Raw genomic sequence first — 21,176 nt, forward strand, 5'->3', positions numbered from 1 at the left:
GTTGTGAACAATTGAGGGGAATACAGAATTTGCCATTCAGCTTGCTAGATGAATGAAAGATACATTTCAATGCCAGTTCTCATTTTCCTAGGTTTACTTCCAATGTGACAAATCCTATCTGTTAAAGTTTTTGTTGCCCATTACACACCTTGAGTCCTCACTTTATGCATGTTCCCAATTCTCTATGTATCATTCACCCAAAATACCCTTAGTGCTGTTTGCAGTAAAAATATTCCTCCCCATGACTAAGCAACTGAGTTTTAATGTGAACAGAAAGGAACAGCCTGTGACTGTGTAATGACTTCATTTTGGCTCAGCACAAGTTGACAGAAATATACTCCTTTCCTTAGTTTACTGCCTGGCTGTTAGCATTGGCAAACTTGAGCACTGAGGCTCCAATGATGTCATGATATTTTTATGGATGCTTGCAGTTTTAATAAGCTGGATTTGTTAGTCTTAATGCAGGAACAACCATGGAACAGAAGCAAAGAAAGTAACCTACATATTGCATCTCAGAAGTCCAAGGGAGCCACCACAGTTGGTCAGCGAACAGCTGTTTTTCAGTTTGTTACTGTGAATGAAAGTCTCTTTCTAGACAATTAAGTGCATATTGTCAATAGGTTGTTTGTCTGCTGGGCTTAAATAAATGAGACAGATTTGTAAAGGGAATATGATTTATTCCTCATTGTATGCTCTCTGCAGCAACATCCAAAGCCAGTATAGTATTAGTATGACCTCTGTCCTGAGTTCCTATGGATAGTTTCTTCCTTTGCCAGTCCCATCTTTTCATTTTTGAAATGGTTTTCTCATGGCTTTAAAAACAAATTAATTTGGTTATGGTCCATTAGCTTTTTTATAATTGTCTGGGTTTGACTGTAGCGAAGTAATTTTGTTATGTCCTAAATTATTAAATATAGTAAAACACTGAAAACTGTTAAGTACTTATATAAATTGCTATATTAGATTTTAATCATTAAATTTACTGATGTTTTTGCATGAAAGCTCATCTCTCATTTCTCACACTTTATTTCATTGACTTGCCCAGTGATGTGTTGGTACAGACAGGTTTTAGACCCTTTGATATATAATCATGTACTGAAAATCCTGAATTACTGTAAAATGGTGAGTTTCTGCAAAAGCTGGGTGAATAGGATGGGTTCAAGTATCATACACTGGCTGTGCACTTGGCTGCAGAAATATCAATGGGGAGATTAATTATGAAGTTGACCATGGAAGAAGGGGTATGTACTGTATTCTTTTCTTTCAAATAACTCACCAAGTCATACTTAGCATGCTAGTGAGTCTCACTAGCCTCAGAAAATGTTGTTAATGAGCTGTCACAGGTCTGTACCAATCAGGAATCCCCCTCTTACAAAACAAAAAACTTTTTTTTGCAATAGTTATGGTCATCCTTGAAAAGGTTCTGTATGACAGATGTGTACAGTTAAGCAAGATGATACCAGCTTGAAGGCAGAATTACTGAGGAGCTTTAGCCTAGTCTTTTCATGTGTGCATTTGTTATTCTGTGAACATCCCCTGGTCAGCTTTTGCATGAAGATAAGCTTGTGATTGAAAGTGCAAGTAATAACAGCTGTTGTCTGGGGCTGCAGATCTGTGCCACTACCTGTTTCAAAACAGAGTCAGAAGAGTCACATTTCCTGATGCTGCTGGTCCTATAAGGTGCTGTGTCAAACATGTCTTTTTTTAAAAAGCCAGGACCTTGCAAGTCGGTGTGTCGCACAATGAATACGACTTGCATATTGAAAGGGACTTGGTGACAAAGGATAAAAAGTGTGAAGTTTCCCCCAAGCCCATTCACAGGCCATGGTAGTAACCAGATACTGTACTGTGCATAGGAATAGGAGACTCTTAAGTCCTTGAACCTTTGGTGACCACAAATCTGGATAAATTCAGGGGACTGTTAGTGCTCTCCTAAATTATTTGTACCCTTGATAAAAATGAGGCTGTATAAAATAACCACAGGTAATGCACTATATTGTATGCTCAAAATGGAAAAAAAAACGTAAATTTTACAACTGATATTAATACAATTGCAAAAAATATGTTTCAATGTTTTGCTTCCAAACTGTCACATTATTCACAATTACGCAATTATTCAGTTTTCAGTATTTTTGCAACCTCCCTTTGTAAGGATGACACTACTGAGGTATCTTCTATGGTGTTTTATAATATTGTTACAGTGATCACTGACCATTCCTCCTTGCAGAATCGTTCCATGCAGAATCTTTCAAGACCCTGAATTCAAACAAAAAAATCTTTTGTTCGGGTTCAAGTCTGGAGACTAAAATGTCCATAGCAAAACAGTAATTTTCCTGGTTAATTTTGAGGTTTGCTTGGGATCATTGGTTGCTAAATCATTGGTTGCAAAAGATCCCTTTGCAACCAAGTTTGAGATTCCTGGCAGGGTGGTACAAGGTTTTTGGCAATGCCTTGGTTGTTGCTAGAGTTCATGATGCTATTGACCTTCATAAAAGCTCCAGAAGCAGGATATGCAAAGCAACCTCATAACACCAAAGACCCAACACTATACTTCACCATTGGTATGACATCCTTTTCAACACAAGCACTCTTCTGATGTCAAACCCATCCCTGGTGTGTGTGTGGCCAAGAAGCTCAAGTTTGGTACCATTTGACATTTGACTATAAACTCCTGGTTCCAATGCTGTACTGAAAACATGCTGTACTGAAAACGTGTTTGTGTGTGTGTGTTCGTGTGTGTGTGTGTGCGCGGAATTGTTCCACATGATCAAAAGGTTGTTAATAAACAAAATAAAATAATAGGTCTCTGCCTTTACTTCAAATTATTAAAGACTTTGTCCTTGACACATTTCTGCACAATACAGCCATAAAAGCATTAAAGAAATATGTTACCGTAATTAGTACATGTTAATCAATGCAACCTTATTGTAAAGTGTTACTGATATTTGGTAGTGATTTAGCACAGTTGTATGAAAGACAACCAGAGAGACCATAGAAAAATGGAACCACAGGGATTTTTTTGTGTCCAAGATAAATAAATGCAAGTCCACATAAATATATTTTTGTTCAATGTCATTTCAGAATTAAATGCCTCAGACAGTATGGTTTATTATAAATAGCCTATTAGCACCTTAATCATTTGCAATAAATCAAAAGTAAATTTCAGCAGAATGTACCCATCTTTCCTTCTCTATCTCTCTCTCTCTCTCTCTCTCTCTACACACACACACACACACAAATATTCTCAAGAACCTATGTTCAGACATAGACTCCAATATCAACTTTATTAAGATACATCACTCTGTTGTATGCTCATTATTCATCTTGAAATGTGTTCTCAGTAAGGATAAAACTGCACGTGAATCACACTATTACTGGTTGTATGGCCTTTTACCTTGAGGAACTAGGGATTGCTGACTGAGAGAAAACTGGTACCTATTTCTCCTTTCATGAAATGCACCATGGCATCGTCTTAAATATTGCAAAATGTTCTATGTCTGTACAGGTTTCTATGTGCTTCCTCATTGGACGGACTGAAAATAAACTATTACTGATGACAGGAGTGATGACCATGAGGAACACACTGTTCGCGGTGTTTATTCTTCCCCAGACCTTGTTTGGTCTGCTGTTTGTGAGCAATGCATTCTGTTCATTCTATTCGTTCTGCCAGCATCACCGGCAAGCTGGTCGTCTTCACCTGCTACTGCTGTCGTTTCGGCTATTCCAATGAGGTTCTTAGAGGAACTCTTCCATGCAAATGCACCCACCAGCCAATTAGACGTGATTCCCCCGGGGCTACAGAAGCACATAGATGCTGCAGGGGTCACTGGGAGGCCTCTGGGACACAGCAGGTGCTGTCAGTATCCGCATCACACCAGCATTTATACTCAAGAGGCATCCTTCTGCACTTTCATGCCAAGCCAAGCCTGCAGTAAAAAGGGTGTCCTGCTCGCAGTGCATTTCGCTCAGCTTGTTGTACAAAACACGGGATGTAATGGTGCAGTGGTAGCAACAACGGCTCTGTGGCACTGTCATATTCCTCTGTGGCTGCATCAGATGTTGCAGAAGCCGAACATCGCAAAAGACGGATTGTTTCTTTGCATTTCAACCTTTTTTTTGAGGCCTGCCATGTCAGCAGCGCGGCTGCACACTCTTAGCCTTTTCTTCCTCTTTTGTTGGGAGGAAAAGGAAAAAATGAAGGGACTGGTGGGACACAAAGGCCAGAGCAGAGGACGGGGGCTGTAAATCCAGCCAATAGGAGGGAACAAAGACGCGTGAAAGCCAAGAGAGGGGGAGGTCTTCGAGGCAGCCCCCAGGGGAAAGCAAAACAAAGGTAGTGAAAATAAAAGGGATTACATAGAAATGGTACAACTAACATTACAGTTGTGGGTGAAAAGGGCATTATGTATTAGGAACTTAGGAATTCTTAATTTGCCTCTGTACGCCACAATTTTAGATTTGTAATCAAACAATTCACATGTGGTTAAAGTGCCACGTGGTATTTTAATACATTTTGGTTGCACCATATCAATTACAGCACTTTTTATTCAAAGCCAAACTTGTTAATTGTTTGATTAGAAGTAAAAAAAATTGTGGAGTACATAGCCAAATCAAGAAAAAAAAGTCTTTGTTCAAAACATTACGGAGCTCGCTGTATACACAATACATAACACACACATATACTCATTGGCAACTTTATTAGGTACTAATCTAATACTGGGCTGGTCCCCCTTGTGCCTCTAGAACAGCCTGAATTCTTTCCAGCATGAATTCACCAAGGTGCTGGAAATGTTCCTCAGGGATTTTGGTCCATGCTTACTTGATAGCATCACTTGATAGCAGATTTTTCAGCCACACATTCATGATGCAAGCCTCCCATTCCACCTCATCCTGAAGATGCTCTATTGGATTGAGATCTGGAGACTGTGCAGGCCATTGGAGCAAACTAAAGTCACTATCATGTCTGTGAAACCAGGTTGAGATGATGTGTACTTTGTCACATGATGCATTACCCTGCTGGAAGTAGCCACTTGAAAAAGGATAAACTGTGGCTGTAAAGGGATGCACATGGTCAGAAACAATGCTTAGGTATGCTGTGGCATTTATGATGATGCTCAATTGGCATTCAGGGGCCTCATGGGTGCCAAGGAAAGATTCCTCACACCATTACACCACCAGCACCAGCCAGCACCGCTGGCACAAGGCAGGACGGATCTATGGCTTCATGCTGTTCATGGCAAATTCTGACTCTACAGTCTGCATATCGCAGCAAAAATCAAGATTCGCCACCCCAGGAATCGTTCCAATTTTCAATGATCAAGGTTTGGTGTTCACTTGGGCACAGTAGCCTCATCTTCCTTTTCTTAGCAGACAAGAGTGCAACCCGGCATGGTCTTCTGCTGCTGCAGCCCATCCGCTTTAAGGTTTGTTGTGTTGTATTTAGTCAAAAAAGTAAACCAAAATCTTACAGTGCTACAAATAAAATGTATAAAAATAAAGATGATTCTACTGTGATTCTTAAAATACAGTTACTTTATTTATAGAATACAGCATCAAGTTTGCAAAAATAGTTCTATAATAGACAAAATCTAAACTGTCTTCAAAGTCCAATTTACAGCAACAGATCCTCTGATACAGGAAATTGCTACCAGAATCTAATGTGCATAATAAATGAATAAAAAAACCAAGGGAAAAAGAAAGAAGTAGAGTTATACCACATTGAATACGGGAAACTACAGCCTGAAGCATGCAGTGCACTAGCATACACAACTACCATGCCAAGCAAGGGATTTCATTTGAAACTCCTAATGAACTTACAGTAACTTCTTTAAATACACACTTAGGTATGGTAAAAGACTGGAAATTCATGTTCCAAATCTTAAAAAGAAAAACCAGAAACAAAAAAAAAAGCTCCGATCTGCAGCATTTAGCATGACAGGGTATACTGTAACAAGAAAATAAATGCATGTTTTAAATGAGAAAGCCTGTGCACGTAGAATAATAAATGCAAATAGTAACAGCTGTCCTGTCTCTGAGTTTCTATTAAACTCTTGGGAAATGCAGCACATCTCAGTATCCATCTAGTCTACATAGGCACGTAAACATACATTAATGCAAGGGCATGACGTAAACACTGATACCCCAAACCTGACCCTGCACATAATTCAACATTGACACGGTGCTGCACTGAAACCATTCAGGACCTCCTGGCAGTTTGTATGCATCACAGTATCGTACTGATGCTTTTTATTGTCATAATTAGGCTAACTGTCAACTAACACAAAAGCCCCCTCTTTCCTCTGTTTTCCCTAGATTCACTGTATAAGAGGGCAACAGCGTGATCAGTTTCACACCAACCCTGCAGCCAATACTGCTGTTCATTTCTTCATAGTTCATCGTCCTTAATCTTTGGGCCTTCTCTTTCAATCCACCACATTTAATGGCTTTTTTTACACACTATTTCTGAACCAGTCCCTATGTGAAGAAATTGCGTACTGTTTCTGAAGTACCACAGCTTGCAGATACAGCGAAGCCAGTTTTTGATAAGTGCTCATTTTCCGACAACAGCCGACTGATTTCACCGGTAAAAGAGTACACCGCCCAGGAGAAATTAGTTCCTGAGTCAGCTCATCACTAAAAGCGAAAAGTCTATATTTAAGTGTCGACAGCTGATGGACATCCTTTACTCAGAGACCAGTGAACCTATCATCAACTGTACTTTTCTTTGCCCGCTGTGCATTTCTTTTGTTTAAGGTTTTATCGCACTCCGCATGAAATGATCCTCTGCATGCACGGGGAAACTTCACGCAGCGGCACAGATGACATACTGATTGGAATCTGTTATATAGGGCCTACACCGCCAATCAAAACTGCGACGTACAATTCAAAAAGAACAAAATCACAATCGCCACTTTAGTACATCTTGAAAAAGTAGGTGTAATGGAAAAAGATTTTGTTTCTTTTTGAAATCGAATCACTTTTTTGTGTGGTGATTGTGGTGAGTTTTTTATTAGGTCTAAACTTTGGTAAAATCCATCAATTTCTCCACATATTCAAAAGCTTCAGAAAAACACTGATGTTCAGTAAAACGGAATGAACGTGATCCTTTTATGTACAATAGTGTTCTTGACATGGTCCATTTCTATAGTAGTCGCCAGAGACAGCAGAGCAACAGGGAGTAATAGAGCCATGGTTCTTCAAGGATGTGAATAAAGCATTCACACATTATCTTCAATAACAGACTGAAAAGCATATCAGTTGCAATGCTGTCATCTGGCTGTACAGTTCAGTTTGGTCCAAGGTTAAAGGGTGATTTGCCGACATTTATCTGTGTGAAAGTAATTGTTGTTAAATCCCAGTCTGCAGTCAAGTGGTGCTGATGATATCACACCTGCTTTCAGGGATCAAAGACTATATCATGTTTATCGTGCTTAACTCCGCAACACCCCCACACCAAATCCCCAAAGACCAACCACCGCCCGCCCCCCCCCCCCCAAAGAAACTGCACCGCAAGCACCGAGGTTCACATCCTTACTTTGTCATCCTTACTTTCTTTGTGTCATGTACCAAACCTCAGAAATATCCCTTTAGTGACCAGATAGATATTCCTATTGCGACAAACAAATGAAAAAACAAACCCTAGAGCGGCCTGTGGGCCTAGTCAGATTTGTCCTTTTTCTTTGGTGTGACTTTGCTGGCCACTGCTGATCCCACTGCTCCCATGCCTCCCGCTACCGCGGAGACGCTGCCCTTGACCAGGCCAACACCCGCCGCAGGGACGCTCGTTACTGCTGTCTTGGTCAGCTCGAAGCTCTTGCTTCCCACCCAGGCCACGCCTCCCAGGGTGGCGCCCACCGCGCCCCTCGTCATGTTGAAGAGTCCGCCTGTCACCCTCCAGATTACGCCCGCCTCTGCTTTGGGGTGGTCCTTCTCCAGATCTGCAACAGACAGTGGTGAGAACCTATTAGAGACACCTCTTCATAGAACAGAACTTCAAGACATACCCGCTCTTTCAGAATTCACTGTTTTTTTTACAGTAGGCCGAAATACACTGGCTCACATTCAATCAACACTGACTATCAATGAAAAACAAAAATGTTTTTTTTTCCTCACCAACACAGTTTGTGAAGTTTAGCAATAGCTAAAACTAACTCGCTAATCTGATTTTGTGAAGAAAAAGTGTTAACGCTTGCATTTACTAAAAAAAAAGTCAAAAACAAATATTTATTGAAAAAAGGCCTCCTTACCCACAAGTAATAGTCACAGAGACAGGTGAAGCAACTGAAACTCTACATAAAAACACTCTTTTCTATTACACAAACAGCATTGATATCAGTTGCACCTGAATCATATGTCCCACAACTATTTTTGGAAGCAGGTGTAACATTTGCAGCTTAAAATTTTGCATAGTTGGCATAAATTGATACAACATCCAGATTGCATATTTTTCTGCCATCAAATTGTATGCCAAAGAATAGCAGAAGGCAATGTTTTTGAAGGGTTTCCCTGCTCTTGGCTTAATCAACCTGGTACAGGGGTAGCAGAAACCCTCATTCTATATAAATCGTGCATTCTTACAAGCCTGGGTGAGGGTAAACTTCAGTTCAAATCTGCATGTTCTCCAAGCCTTGAACGCTTATCTTGGCATTGACTTGAGGTGCGTTTTCGACTGAGCTGGCCTGTTTAAACCTGGGTCCCAGGTGGGAAGTATCCCAGGCTTTAAATGGCCTGTGCATTCATTAGGGGAGCCTTTTTGTGCACACTACACAGTTTCTCCCTCCAACTCCCCAGAGCAACTGTGTGAACTCTTAGCAGAACACACTGGAGCCATTTTCGCAGAATGGATTGAACAAAGCCAGGATTACGCATGACTGCTGCTGTGTAGCAGGTGGGGAAAACAGACAACTGGAAAAACATGACGGTCCTAAATTTAAAATGATTTAGTGGGTGCACACTGAAGCCGCGGTAACTAAATAACGCTCAAGATTCACACTTTGGAATTGCTTTCCACAGCCAAGATCGCTTTCTTTCAACATGATTACACAGGTAACGGCAAAACAGTCCTGTGCGACTCCCTGACTTGATTGAACTGACTCAGTTACGGCAAAAAGCTTTTCAAAAACCTTTTTTTCCCCCCAGCAGTACAGTACATACAAAGCGCACTGCTGCACCACTACCACTAATGTCAGCTAAGAGAAAGAGGAGACCGAGAAAGATTTTAAACAGAGAGACTATTTGCGAAACTGTGACTGCGATTAGAATCCTATAACCCAGCATGAATAAACTTGTAAAAAACGTACAGGAAAAAGGAAGCTACAAATAAAGAGGTAGATTATAAACAAGAGTTAAACACACACAAAAAAACACATTTCTGTTGGATTGAAACATACTTGGAAGACACAATTTATGTTTAATTACAGACCCCTGACCAATCTCTATTGAATATACAGTACTCACACATCTATTTGTGTTTACAGATTTAGGTAAAGATTTGGAAAACAACACTTTCCGATGTTAATCCATTTCCAGGCCATACCAACATCTGCTACTGTATTATGATTAATGCACCATCGACCTGTAAATTTAGGCAAAACGTGAAAGCAAATTTTCTATTATGACCCATCTCCTCCCCTTCCCCTATACCAACAGAAGCTCCACACGTGATGACAAAGTGCTGTTATAGATAATTTGACACAATGACACATGCTCACTTTCCTCAGTCCTGAACTCGCATTGTAGTGAAAGCCGCACACATCAATCACTCTGTTCCCTCCCTCCCCTCTGACTTAATAAATATTCATTTAAAAAACAATACAAGGTGGAACAGGAGTCAGACTTCTGGTACTATGTGGCTTGTAAGCCAACGGGGAAATTTGTCAGGCTTTTCAGGACACTGAGTACACATACTAACTATCACTTCAACATGAGGAACACCCTGCTTTAAAGGGACAGAATTAGATGACACTGCTGAGGCAGCCAATTTAAACCACACTGAAATTAAGGGGAATTAATTAGATATTAAGACTATTAGATACATAAGCATTTTTACATTTTAGATAAGTTCGTTGATTATAAAATTTGATGACAATGAACCCTTGTTTTGTATATAAAACCAGGTACAACTGAACTGAAAATCTGCAGATAAATTTGAGAATACTTGCCGTATTTGAGTTTGTTTCATAACAGTGACCGACAGACACTTGGATCTACACCAGCTTGCCGTCCAGTACTACAGTGTGGAGGCAGCCTGTCTTCTCCCTTTCCTTTCTTTGACATTTCTCTAATGATCTGAGCATGAAGACCTGGAAAATGTAGAAACCCTGTGCTTGAGCTGCCTTGATTAGCATGAGATACATCTCTGAAAATGCAGATTTCTTTTGCTCTTTCTGAAGGTAAATTCTCTATTTAACCATGCCACCATATGGTTAATGACAAATTGTTTGCAGGAAAAAAACATAGAACCGACAAGTATAAATTCTTAATGGCTCCTGGTATTCTCTAAATATTTCTGAGACAGACAACATTAAAAAAAAATGAATGCACAGAATCAATAATGATATCCCTGCACACACATACACACACACACACACACACACACACACACACATACGCACACACACGCACACACACACCTTCTAGTTACACTGACAGCTGTACAATACACTTGGTGCTAAGCTGAAACTGTATTTAACACTGTTATCGCTGAGGAAAGCCTACTCCATCTTGCTGACAACGCTCTTCCAAGCAGCTTTGGTCATCCCAAGTCTCAGAGCGCCCATGACATTTGGCAGGGGTTCCCCTGCAGCCACAGGGAATCAATGGTCCCCACTTTATGTTACAATTCAAAGCAAAGAGGACTATTCAAATCTCACCTAACACATTCATCTAACTCTGATTAAATATACTTATAAGCCTATATTTTTTATTGTAGGATTCTGGCCAACACCATTTGCAATTCTTCTACTACCAAGCTCATTAGTCTACGAAAGTAACAAAAAGGAATGTTTGGGATTATGGTAAAATCCTGCTGTTTGATCTGGTTGCCATGTTCTCAGCAAGTAATTATGAAGATACACTTTACTGTTGTAAACCAATCAATGTGGAAGTTGCTGTATGCTGCTCTGGGTTTTAGTGGACATGAGGACTTAATACTGCTTAATAAGAGCTGTCCTGTCTTCGTCACACACACCGAAATAAGTGAAGTTAATAAGGGAAGTAAAAACAAAAACAGGAAGTGAAAAGCAGAAAATCAAAACCAAGACGCCTCGGCTGCGTATGACCAATACATTTGGGATCTGAAACTCAAAAACAGTGCGAGAGTACTGTTTATTGGTTCTTCACACTGAAGACCACAGGGATTAAGCACACACGAGTCTGCTAACCGTGTGAGAGATTGCTTTCTTGATTTAAGTGAAATATTTTATGCCGAGCGTGAATTATCTTGCCCTGATGATATTGCTGGCAGCACACCCAGTAAAATTGCTGTGAATCAGTGAGGACAAATGTTCTGCCCTTTCACGCCCCCTGCAGAGTTGAATCAGCGGCTCGTTATCTAAGATGGTTTCATGGTCACCTCCATCTCAGCGCGGCAGGGCAGCGAGTGGACCGGGGCCAGGTGACTTGCCGCACACCGCAAGCGCCGTGTCCACGGAAAGCAGAAAAACGACTTCAAATGCAAACTTCATTTCCTGGAGGACAGGAGGCAATCCGTAGCGCAGAGAAATCCGTAGCGCAGAGCATTTCAGACAATTTATCGAGCTCTGCGCTTTACAGAATGATATTTAAATAGTGCAAACTAAAAAAAATTCAAATTCATTGCAATTCATTCCATGTATTGACATTATGGCATTCTTATGCAATATGCATAAATATGTACACATCTTTTTGTTTTATTCTTCGAAAAAACAAACATTTGATGTGCGAAAACGCTGCACCATACACACTCTTGTGCGGTTCAAGTTGACATCTAAAATATGAGAGCGGCTAAAGCTCGTTGAAGTCTGAAAAGTGAGCGCTTGGGTTTGGCACACAGCTCCTTAATGTCAGTATGGTGTCCCGTGGGGGCTGACACAGTTATGTCCCAGTTAAACATCTCTGCTCAGTTAAAAGAACCGGAAATTCGCTTTCCCCGTTAAATGTCACAGTGACACGTGCGCTCATTTCATAAAGACCCTGGAACTAATTTTCTGAACCCACACCCCACTAATCACTAGGATGTCACTGCCTGTCTGTGTTTGCGATAGAAAAATATGCCACTTCCTGTTTAAAAGAAATGCCAGGCCTACGCCAATTCTATCTTTTGATTGAAGCTGTCAGTCCATCGCTTCTATTGATGTGCTATCAAAGGTTTTATGGGTTACAAAACATATGAGTCCAAGAAACTATTTTAACAAGAACAAAAACATCATTACTAAAAAAGGAACTGTCAAAGAAATGTATTTCAATGTAGTTCCATTTGATTGCTGGTACTTTATCAGCACATCAATCAGAAATTTATAAGCCTGAAACAGGATTGTTTCATTCTCCTTTTTTAATGTGCCACTTTTTTTGTGGCAGATTTTATTGGGATTTATTTTCGTTTGAAATCCGTGGGACATAAAGCTGCGGCTTTTCAAATCTTTCCGGAATGCTTCCTCACCATAGACCCCGCCCAACTTCTAGTCCAAGCCCTGATACTCTCATGCCTAGAGCGCTGCAATTCCCTTCTAGCTGGTCTCCCTGCTGGTGCCGCAAGTCCTCTGCAGCTAATACAGAGTGCAGCCGCATAATACAGCGTGCAGCTGCGTGAACGCCCTACAGTGTTCCCAGCCGTGCTCGTGTCACGCCCCTCCTCATTTCACCGCACAGGCGGCCTGTTACAGCTCGCATCAAGTTTAAAACCTTGATACTAGCCAACAGGGCAGCGAATGGAACGGCTCCGCATCTTCAATCAATCTTCAAACCCTACGCCACATGAGTCAAACTCAAGGACTGCGGGCCAGACGCAACCCCTCACAGATTTTGATCCGGCCCACAAGTCAATCCAGATAATCAATTAAATCAAATCTGGCCGGTGAAGCAGTGCGTTCAGTCCGTGGCAATGTTAATTTGCGCTGCGCACTGCTGCGGTCACACTACGCAGCATTGGTGAAGAGAAAGGGGTCACCTTGGACTCTGCCCCCCCCCAAAAAAAAATTCTACTGCCTCCCCGATGTCCCTACTCTCAATGGGTTTAAGCAATGTTAATGGCCCTTTACACAGGAACCCGTAGCAATGCAACATATTTTACTGGCAAAACTCTGGTCCTCATGTTGACAAACATCATTAACAGGCTCCAAAGGCTAACAGAAGACTAGAATCGAGACTAGATACTGAAAGTCTCTCATACCTGCACAAAGGAAGCAAATGAACACACCTGGCAAATCAGAAACACCCGTGAGGCCATTTGTCCCAAATATTATGGTGCCCTGAAATCAAGGGGCTAGGCATAAAAAGTGCTATAATTTCCACATGGTGAAAAATATATAAAAATACATTTTAATAAAAGCTGAGAATTTGCTCTTCACCCACATGTGGATTGTTTGATTACAAAACTAAAATTGTGGAGTACCGAGCCAAATAAAATAAAAAAAAGCCTTTCTCCCAAGCATTATGGAACTCGCTGTAGATAATAGATGGGGCCAAAGATACAGTCAAAAAGACAAAGTCTACATTTGACCCACGGACAAGCTGGGGAAAACCCCTCAAGAGATCCCTCAACTTCACTCTGGACTGCAGCTCATAAAATGGAGGAAATGAGCATGCGCTGCTATCGAGAGCGCACTTTCGCTCTCGAGATGCTCGCAGAGGTCTAGGGCTTCTCGCAGCCGTGAAATTTTGCGGGCGTCCTTCGCCACATTCGCGTTCGCCTTTTGACCAGCCTTCATCGGAGAAGCGAATCAAAGAAAAGCGATGTCAGATTAAGCCCGGGACTCAATGGCGGCGCTATCTCAGACTGCTGACCGGGACGCTCGCCCACACACGGCAGAGCTCCTTTCTGAGCTGCAGCCAATAGCGGAGCACGGAGACGGGCCCCATTGGAGGGATCACAAAGAACCGCAAAGTGAGGATTCTTTGAGCGAGGAATGCAGGTAATGAGAAATTAAATCCTGACCTTGTGTGAGAGATAAGACTGCAACCGGAGGCCGTCTCCAGACAGAAAATGAAGAGAAGAGCAGCCGAAAGACAAGATAATTAACATAAAAACAAGAGTAGAAATAAATACAGGATGAGCAGATGGGGAGGGGCTATATTACGATACCATAATTTTGACAAATGAAAAGTTTGAAAACAATACAAAAAAAGACTTTTTGTTTGTTAAAAACTTTTCATTGTACCAAGACAGAAAAAAACAGATTTTAGTAATTTATAAATACCTAGTGTCCTGCCGTGCTTGGAGAAAACATAATGAACATTAACAGATTACAGCAAACCGCTTCTGTTTGGTCTCATTATTTAGGCTAATCGATGGCCATAACAGTAACTGAAAGCAGTTGTGTGTTGTCCATCAAGTACATGCTAATTAAAAGCAGTAACACTTCATCAATGCACAACTCCTAATGGTACCCAGAACCTGATTAAGAGGCTGTTACAATACTGTATCTAAATCACGCTAAGGATGATCTAAAGACGCACGGCTCAGTGATAGACCCTTCGGATGAAAAAAGAGAAGCCTTCCGACACAAATCCCACACTCGGATAGCATCCTGAAAGCAATCTGCATGGCCAAAGGCAGAGTAAATGGAGATACGAGTCGCTCCTTTGCTGATCATGCACTTGCGCGTTACCGAATCATCTTGCTTTGTGAAGGGTGGAAATAGGAAAGGCAAATTTCCACTCCAGATTTACACAGGCAGCCGTACGTATCGCCCCGCCATCGCGGCGGAGTGAGCTCAAGACAACGGAAAGCAAACAGATCACCCGGAATCGGCATGAATCGACAGTGTGTGAAGACACAAGTGGCTCAGGGACACCAAGGCAGACAGGCCCAGACACGACTTACTGAAGGCACTCACAGAACAAATAAATGGATGTAGCAAAGCTTGTATTCATCGCCATAGTCATGTACGGCCATGCATTGTGAGTGGCCAGTGCTCTGGGTGGGCACAGAGAGTTGTCCATAAAGCGTGTCCCCTTTAAAAAAATACAGTTAGCCTGCCAGCTACCTTGCAAGCTGTCAAAAATGTTTTGCTTCTAGCTTGAAAGTGTAGGCTTTAAAATTTTGTAACGACATATTAGAGTTGTCAGGTAAACCACATATTGCTGTGGGGCATGTATTTTTGGATAGCAGGTGGTATATTATTCTTTGGATATAATGTTAGAGCTAGCCAACAAACAACCAAACGACATTGCAGTGCACTCAAGAATACTGCACCTGGCAAATGTTCTCTGCAAACTGTCTCTCTGTGGGTGTTCAGAGGGTTTATAAAACTCAGGATATTGATAAACATGAATCCCTTTCTCCTGTGTCTGATGAGGGAAGTTGGCTAAACTGGTGAAGAACCCATCTTCTCACTGACTGGTTGCATACGGCCAATAGTTTACGTTTTGACACGAGAGGCCGACTCTGCCTTATACCAGTGGATTGCCTCCATTTCTGTCATGTTTCACCACAAGTCTCTATCTTTAAGCACCCTCACAACATTTGACTAATAATCAACCATCAGGTGAGACCTGTACGCATTCATCAGTGCGATGACACGGCCAGCGGTATAAAGGCGGCCACCGTAACAGCACCGGACAAATTCACCGAAACGCGTTCAGAAAACAGCAAAATAAATCACGGAACACTAAGGGAACAAACAGGGACGAAAAACAGCAGGCGGGGGAAAAAAAAAAGGAACAGGCACAAACAGCAGCTTTCAAAAGAATGCAGCGTGTTGCATGACTGAGATCAGGACATGCTATAATTACAGGTGGGGAAAAAAAAAAAAAATTGTACCCACCGGGGTCGTCACTGTGTTGCCACGGTTTCAATCACGCCAGAAGGGCCTCAAACTTGGCGTTCCTTTCAGTGCCGCGGCTCGGAGAGAAAAAGCAATAAAGGAAGGAAGGCTTCGCTCCCCCAGCCCTACGGCAAACACTCGGAGACCGAGCTTAATGCGCGTTGATGAGGTGAGAGAGAGAGAGAGTGAATGTGATCTCGGGATAACGAGCCCTGAGCTAAAGAGGTTTAATTGCGAAACTGGAGGTCGCTCCTGCAGCACGGGCAGCGCAACCTCTTGTAATGGGATTCCTTCCCTTAATACCTCTGGAGCTCCACGCCGAAAAAAAAAAACACATCTACGGATAGTAGCCCGGATTACCATCTAAAATGGAGCGGGCGTCTAATCTGCCTTACAATAACTAATAACGAATCTGCGATACGTATCTCTCCCCAGTGACGCAACATTTTAATAATGCGTAATTCATTTTTAATGAAAGGGAAAAGTCAAACGGAACATTCTCCGGCTGTGTTTTCTCAGCCGTGTAAACAAAATCGTTTTTTTACGCGCATCGCGGCCTTTGTGTGATACGTGGGAAAGGAGGCCCAAGGCCTCGCGCGTCTCTGCGTCCTCATCATTATTAGCGGCTTCGCACCCATTGTTGGCGCAGATAAATCGACAACAACTCCTTCTTTTCTTCTTCAGCTCGCAGGGTCTTGCATGAATGAGTTCTGATTACGGGGTCCTACTGTTACAGTTCAGTGGTGACTATTACACGTTCTTAAATTAAGGCCTGGAGAACCATTTAAAAAAGAAGAAAAAAAACACGCATTGCATCCGATCAACACCTATGAAAGCAGTATCTTGGCCGGGGACACTAAAAATATGGAGTGTTGTCACACAATCATTGGCATAGCAGAACCAGGTGATGGAAACAGACAAACTTCTAACTGGACCACATGCGCAATCAGGTTATATCTGAGAGAAATCAAGACAGCTCCCACTGATTTTGAGGTCAATGCCCCCACTCCCCAGTACCAGGTATACAGCATGGTCTCTCATCAAACAAGAAATTATATTGCCAAATTTAGCAGTGGCTGAACCGCTTCTCCACACGAGAAAAAAAAAAATACTCCTACTACTTCACTGGAAGGAAACAAAGCCAGCTGCCCACCTCTTTGAGTGTCGCACACTCAGATTTTTCATTTACATGAGGAATGGAGTCCTTGTGGACAGAGGACAAGAGTGTGAAAGAGGTGGTGCGCAGTGCTTTCACAAGGATTCTGCTGGAGTGGGCCACCACAAGAACAACAGGCCTGGGTCACGGTCAGTTTTAATAAGAAGACTGTAGGTGTGCGGTACAGTGTTGGCTACAGGATGGTTTCCCCCAGCACTTTATAGGAGAGGCCGTACGCCTCCCCTAAATTACCCAGCGCCTCCCCTGATGTTAAGGGAAAAATGCAGAGAGAGGCACTTTCTGCATTCTGTCATAAAAGGTAACAAACAGGCTTCAATTAAATTTATGATGCAACAACCCCGTCTTTCAAAATCACTTAATTTTGTTATCAATCAATAGCCTTATTATTATTATTATTATTATTATTATTAATTACATTTATATAGCACTTTTCCAAATGCTCAAAGTGCTTTACAGTGAAAGGGAACTCACCTCACCCACCACCAATGTGTAGCACCCACCTGGGTGATGCACGGCAGCCAATTTGCGACAGAACGCTCACCACACATAGGAAGACAGTATCTAACGTTTTGAAGGTAATACCGCAATAATACCTACCTAGAAAAATATTTTCCACTGATCTCTTATCGTGAATAATTAATATAAGACCACATCAGTTAAATAAACAAGAATATAATTAGTAAACTCTTTAATGTTAATTGAGTAACTTGACGTTCTTAACAAATGACAAAAACGGGCTTTTTGAATTTATGTGTAGCACTTAGGCAATGTCAGTCTTCCGAGTAAGTGGAATTAAACGAGTACCCTAAAATGGGTATTAAAGTAAATTTTGCACAACCCCAGTTCCACAAATATGGCAGCCTTTGACGCCATCCTCAGGTGGTGGGCGAGACTAGCGTCAAATACCCTGTTTCAGCAATCTGCAAAGAACCGATATTGTAGCTACCAGTCTAAAATATTAACTTTACAGACAACAACATTATTAAGCAGCCTGTCGATAAAGGACACTGGGTAGATGCTATCCGCGTCAAACGAGTTTGAATCTGATTACTTTAATGAGACAATGGGAATCTGAGAAATATGTGGCAACTGACATTGCATGGTATTGCCTCTAACAGAGCGTAAATGCCGTGAACTCAGTAACATTGATAAAACTTGAAAGACATGCATTTGGACCAAAGATTTTCGCTGAAATAAGTCCTGAGTTGATGGATGATAATAATAATAATAATAATAATAATAAACAACTAAAATAAAACATCTCAGAATCTCATGTGTTGAAATTTTCCCCCATGCATAAAGCGCTTCCTTTTTTCAGCCAGCAAGTGCTCCCCCCCTACACCCGCTCTCCCCCCAGCGCCTACCCTAAACAATTTTTTTCTGGCAAAAACACTGTACAGCGTCTGACTGCTAAACAAAGAAAGAAAGAACAAACAAACAAACAAACAAATAAAACAGCAAGCTCTATGACGCTCAACAAGTTTGATCACAGCAATGACCCAAACAACAGATCGATGCTTTCCTTTTAAAGAGAACTGCAAAATAAGACCCATGTTCACTTTCCAAATACAGCATAACTCCTCTTGTCTTACTTCTGCCCGAGAGGTTCTAAAACACATTTCTGGGCCGGCACCATTGTTGCTCATTGTTTAATTACAAAGCGGATTCACTTTGCAATGCAGAGCCAACTCACTCCCTCAGTCTTAATTACCAAAGTCATCAGTAAAGTGCAGAAGCGCAGGGGTGATGACTCTCGCTGGTGAGTGTGCCACTTTGCCAAACTCCACGTACGTGGTTCAATTAAAATCTAGCTGGGAGTGCTTCAACCAGGATTGTGGCAATTAACTATTATTTTTTTACTCAGTAGCCTGCAAGTGGTGGTGCGGATTAACAAAGGTTTTCCTATCTCTCTTACGCATCCAACAAAAACAGTTTGACTCTGCGGTGGGTCCAGTTCCAATGCAGGCCAGTTCTTCATTATGTTTCTCCGATTGTTCTTTCTGCTGAACTTATGAACTTTCTGAAGTAATTGCCTGGGGGGGGGGGGGGGTTCTGCAGTTTGACACTTAGCTACAACAGCCTTCCCTGCTGTCAAAAAAAGTGTGACATTTAGAAAGAAAAAAAAAATCCTGACAGAATTAATTCCCTCTTCATTACTTCATTTCTACTTAACTACTTATCATGTATGCCAATTACAGGGTGGCAGTATATAAACAGTCTCGACAGTCTTGCTCACACCCTCTGCATGAAGCCCTGCTAGCATGAGACTTGTGAACAGAAGAGAGAAGCCAAACCTTGCTTTGTTTCCGAAAAAAATCCCAGTATTTCTTATTAAAAAACTGTTTTTGCTACTGCCTACCTACATCATACTGAATGACTCTGCAGAGAGAGAGAGAGAGGGGGGGGGGAGGGAGAGGGGAGAGAGAGAGAAAGTGAGAGAGAGGGGGGAGAGACAGAGAAAGAGAGAGGAGGGAGAGGGGGAGAGAGAAAGTGAGAGGGAGGGGGGGGAGAGAAAGAGAGAGATGGCAAGGAAAATCTCAAAATGATTGCAGGGCACCATGTGTAATTTTGCCAGGGCTATCACTGACTAGCCTTCCCACAATACATCAAAATAAAAGCATGGAGTAGATTATTTTTCGGGCGGCCGGCTTCTGCAGGATGTGGGGCGGGGGGAGCGGGGGCGAGCGGGGGTGATTGGGGGAGGGTTGGAGGCGAGGGGGGAGCCCGGGAAGCTGGGAGAAGACCCTGGGAGACTGTAATTGCGGCTCGCGCACACAAATGTTTTTGGGGTTGGCCTGGCTCATAAGTCACCTGAAATAGCTCCAGACTGCTCTTCGGCAGGCCGCGCTGACAGGCCGTCTCCGTGCCTGCAATGCTAGTGCGCTAGAGGAGACCTACCGGGCTGCACAGGCTCAGGGCCCGTTCCCCACAACACACAGCCACCATCATTCATTAATAACGGTGCTTACTCTCATTAAAAGAGCCTCACTAAAGAGATAGATGTGCATATACTGTACAGCCTCGGACCCAGCTCTCTCAGCTGTTATTTATTGTTATTTTCTTATAAGTGATTTAAAATTATAACCCCGGATGTGTACCGGATGGAAGGAAGACTAGCACGCTGCGTTCAGTGTCAATCTGTAATCTACTGAACACAACTGTGCAAATGAACCTCAATATTAAAAAACCACAACACCACAAACCGTTCAGTTAATGCAGGAGTGAAGGGCTGACGATGACTCATTTATTGTATGTAAGCCACAGGTGCTCCTTGAAATGATACTCACTAAAATTGAATTTCTGATGCTCACAGTATATTTTATGAGGACGGTGATGATGAGGATGATAATGATATCCAGTCCTTTTTTTTCCCATAGGGATTTCATTTTCTGCAGAAAATAAGGTCTGTGGTTAACGTACGCCTAAGAGAGTTTCACGTTTTGTTCAACAAGATAAATTACAACCATTAATGTACCAGCTGTGAATTTCTAAGTAGTTTTGTGCTTTTAAAAAGTAAGTTGCTAACAAGTTGCTATATTGAAGCTACAACGGTAATCAGGTGCCGGCGGGTTAGTATGGAAACTCGAAAGGTCAGAATGCAACCGTTGTTGTAGGTTCAATATAGCAACTTGTTAGCAACTTAATTTTTAACTGCAATAGTCAGATATTCAAATCACTGGATAATCCAAATTAGGGTGGACATTGGACATGTTCATGAAGTCCAGAATTATTCTATTACATAGACAGCAGTGGCATGCAAATCAGAGCTAGATGCATTTCACTTGTGTCGCAATGTCATCATAACTTCCCAGAATGAAAATCAATGCAATTCAGGATAAAACTAGGAGTTAAAATAAACGCATATTCACGAACCGCATGCTTATTCACAAACCGCAGTGATCTTTAGGAGGGGGGCCTGACTTAAAGCAGGAATATGAAATTCATCAATTGGTCAATACCATTTCAAAGTGCCCTTTGACCCCGCTGCAACAATTTTTTCTCCACTCTGTTGAGGCTAAGGTGAAAACGGCTTTAAT

The 21,176-nt window shown here is 41.9% G+C and overlaps 1 protein-coding gene across 1 annotated transcript in view; it reads right to left on the bottom strand.

Annotated features, from left to right (window-relative positions):
- Positions 1 to 5,514: 5,514 nt before the first annotated feature.
- The window catches only part of LOC135255282 (transmembrane protein 263-A-like), a 69,418-nt gene continuing 53,756 nt past the window's right edge, over positions 5,515 to 21,176 (bottom strand). Inside the window, exon 3 of the mRNA XM_064336235.1 lies at positions 5,515 to 7,937. Coding sequence (XP_064192305.1) covers positions 7,657 to 7,937 — 281 coding nt within the window. The 3' untranslated portion in view covers positions 5,515 to 7,656. The remainder of the gene's footprint in view (positions 7,938 to 21,176) is intronic.

Source organism: Anguilla rostrata, chromosome 5 (assembly GCF_018555375.3).
Source record: "Anguilla rostrata isolate EN2019 chromosome 5, ASM1855537v3, whole genome shotgun sequence".
Classification (NCBI taxonomy): Eukaryota; Metazoa; Chordata; class Actinopteri; order Anguilliformes; family Anguillidae; genus Anguilla; species Anguilla rostrata.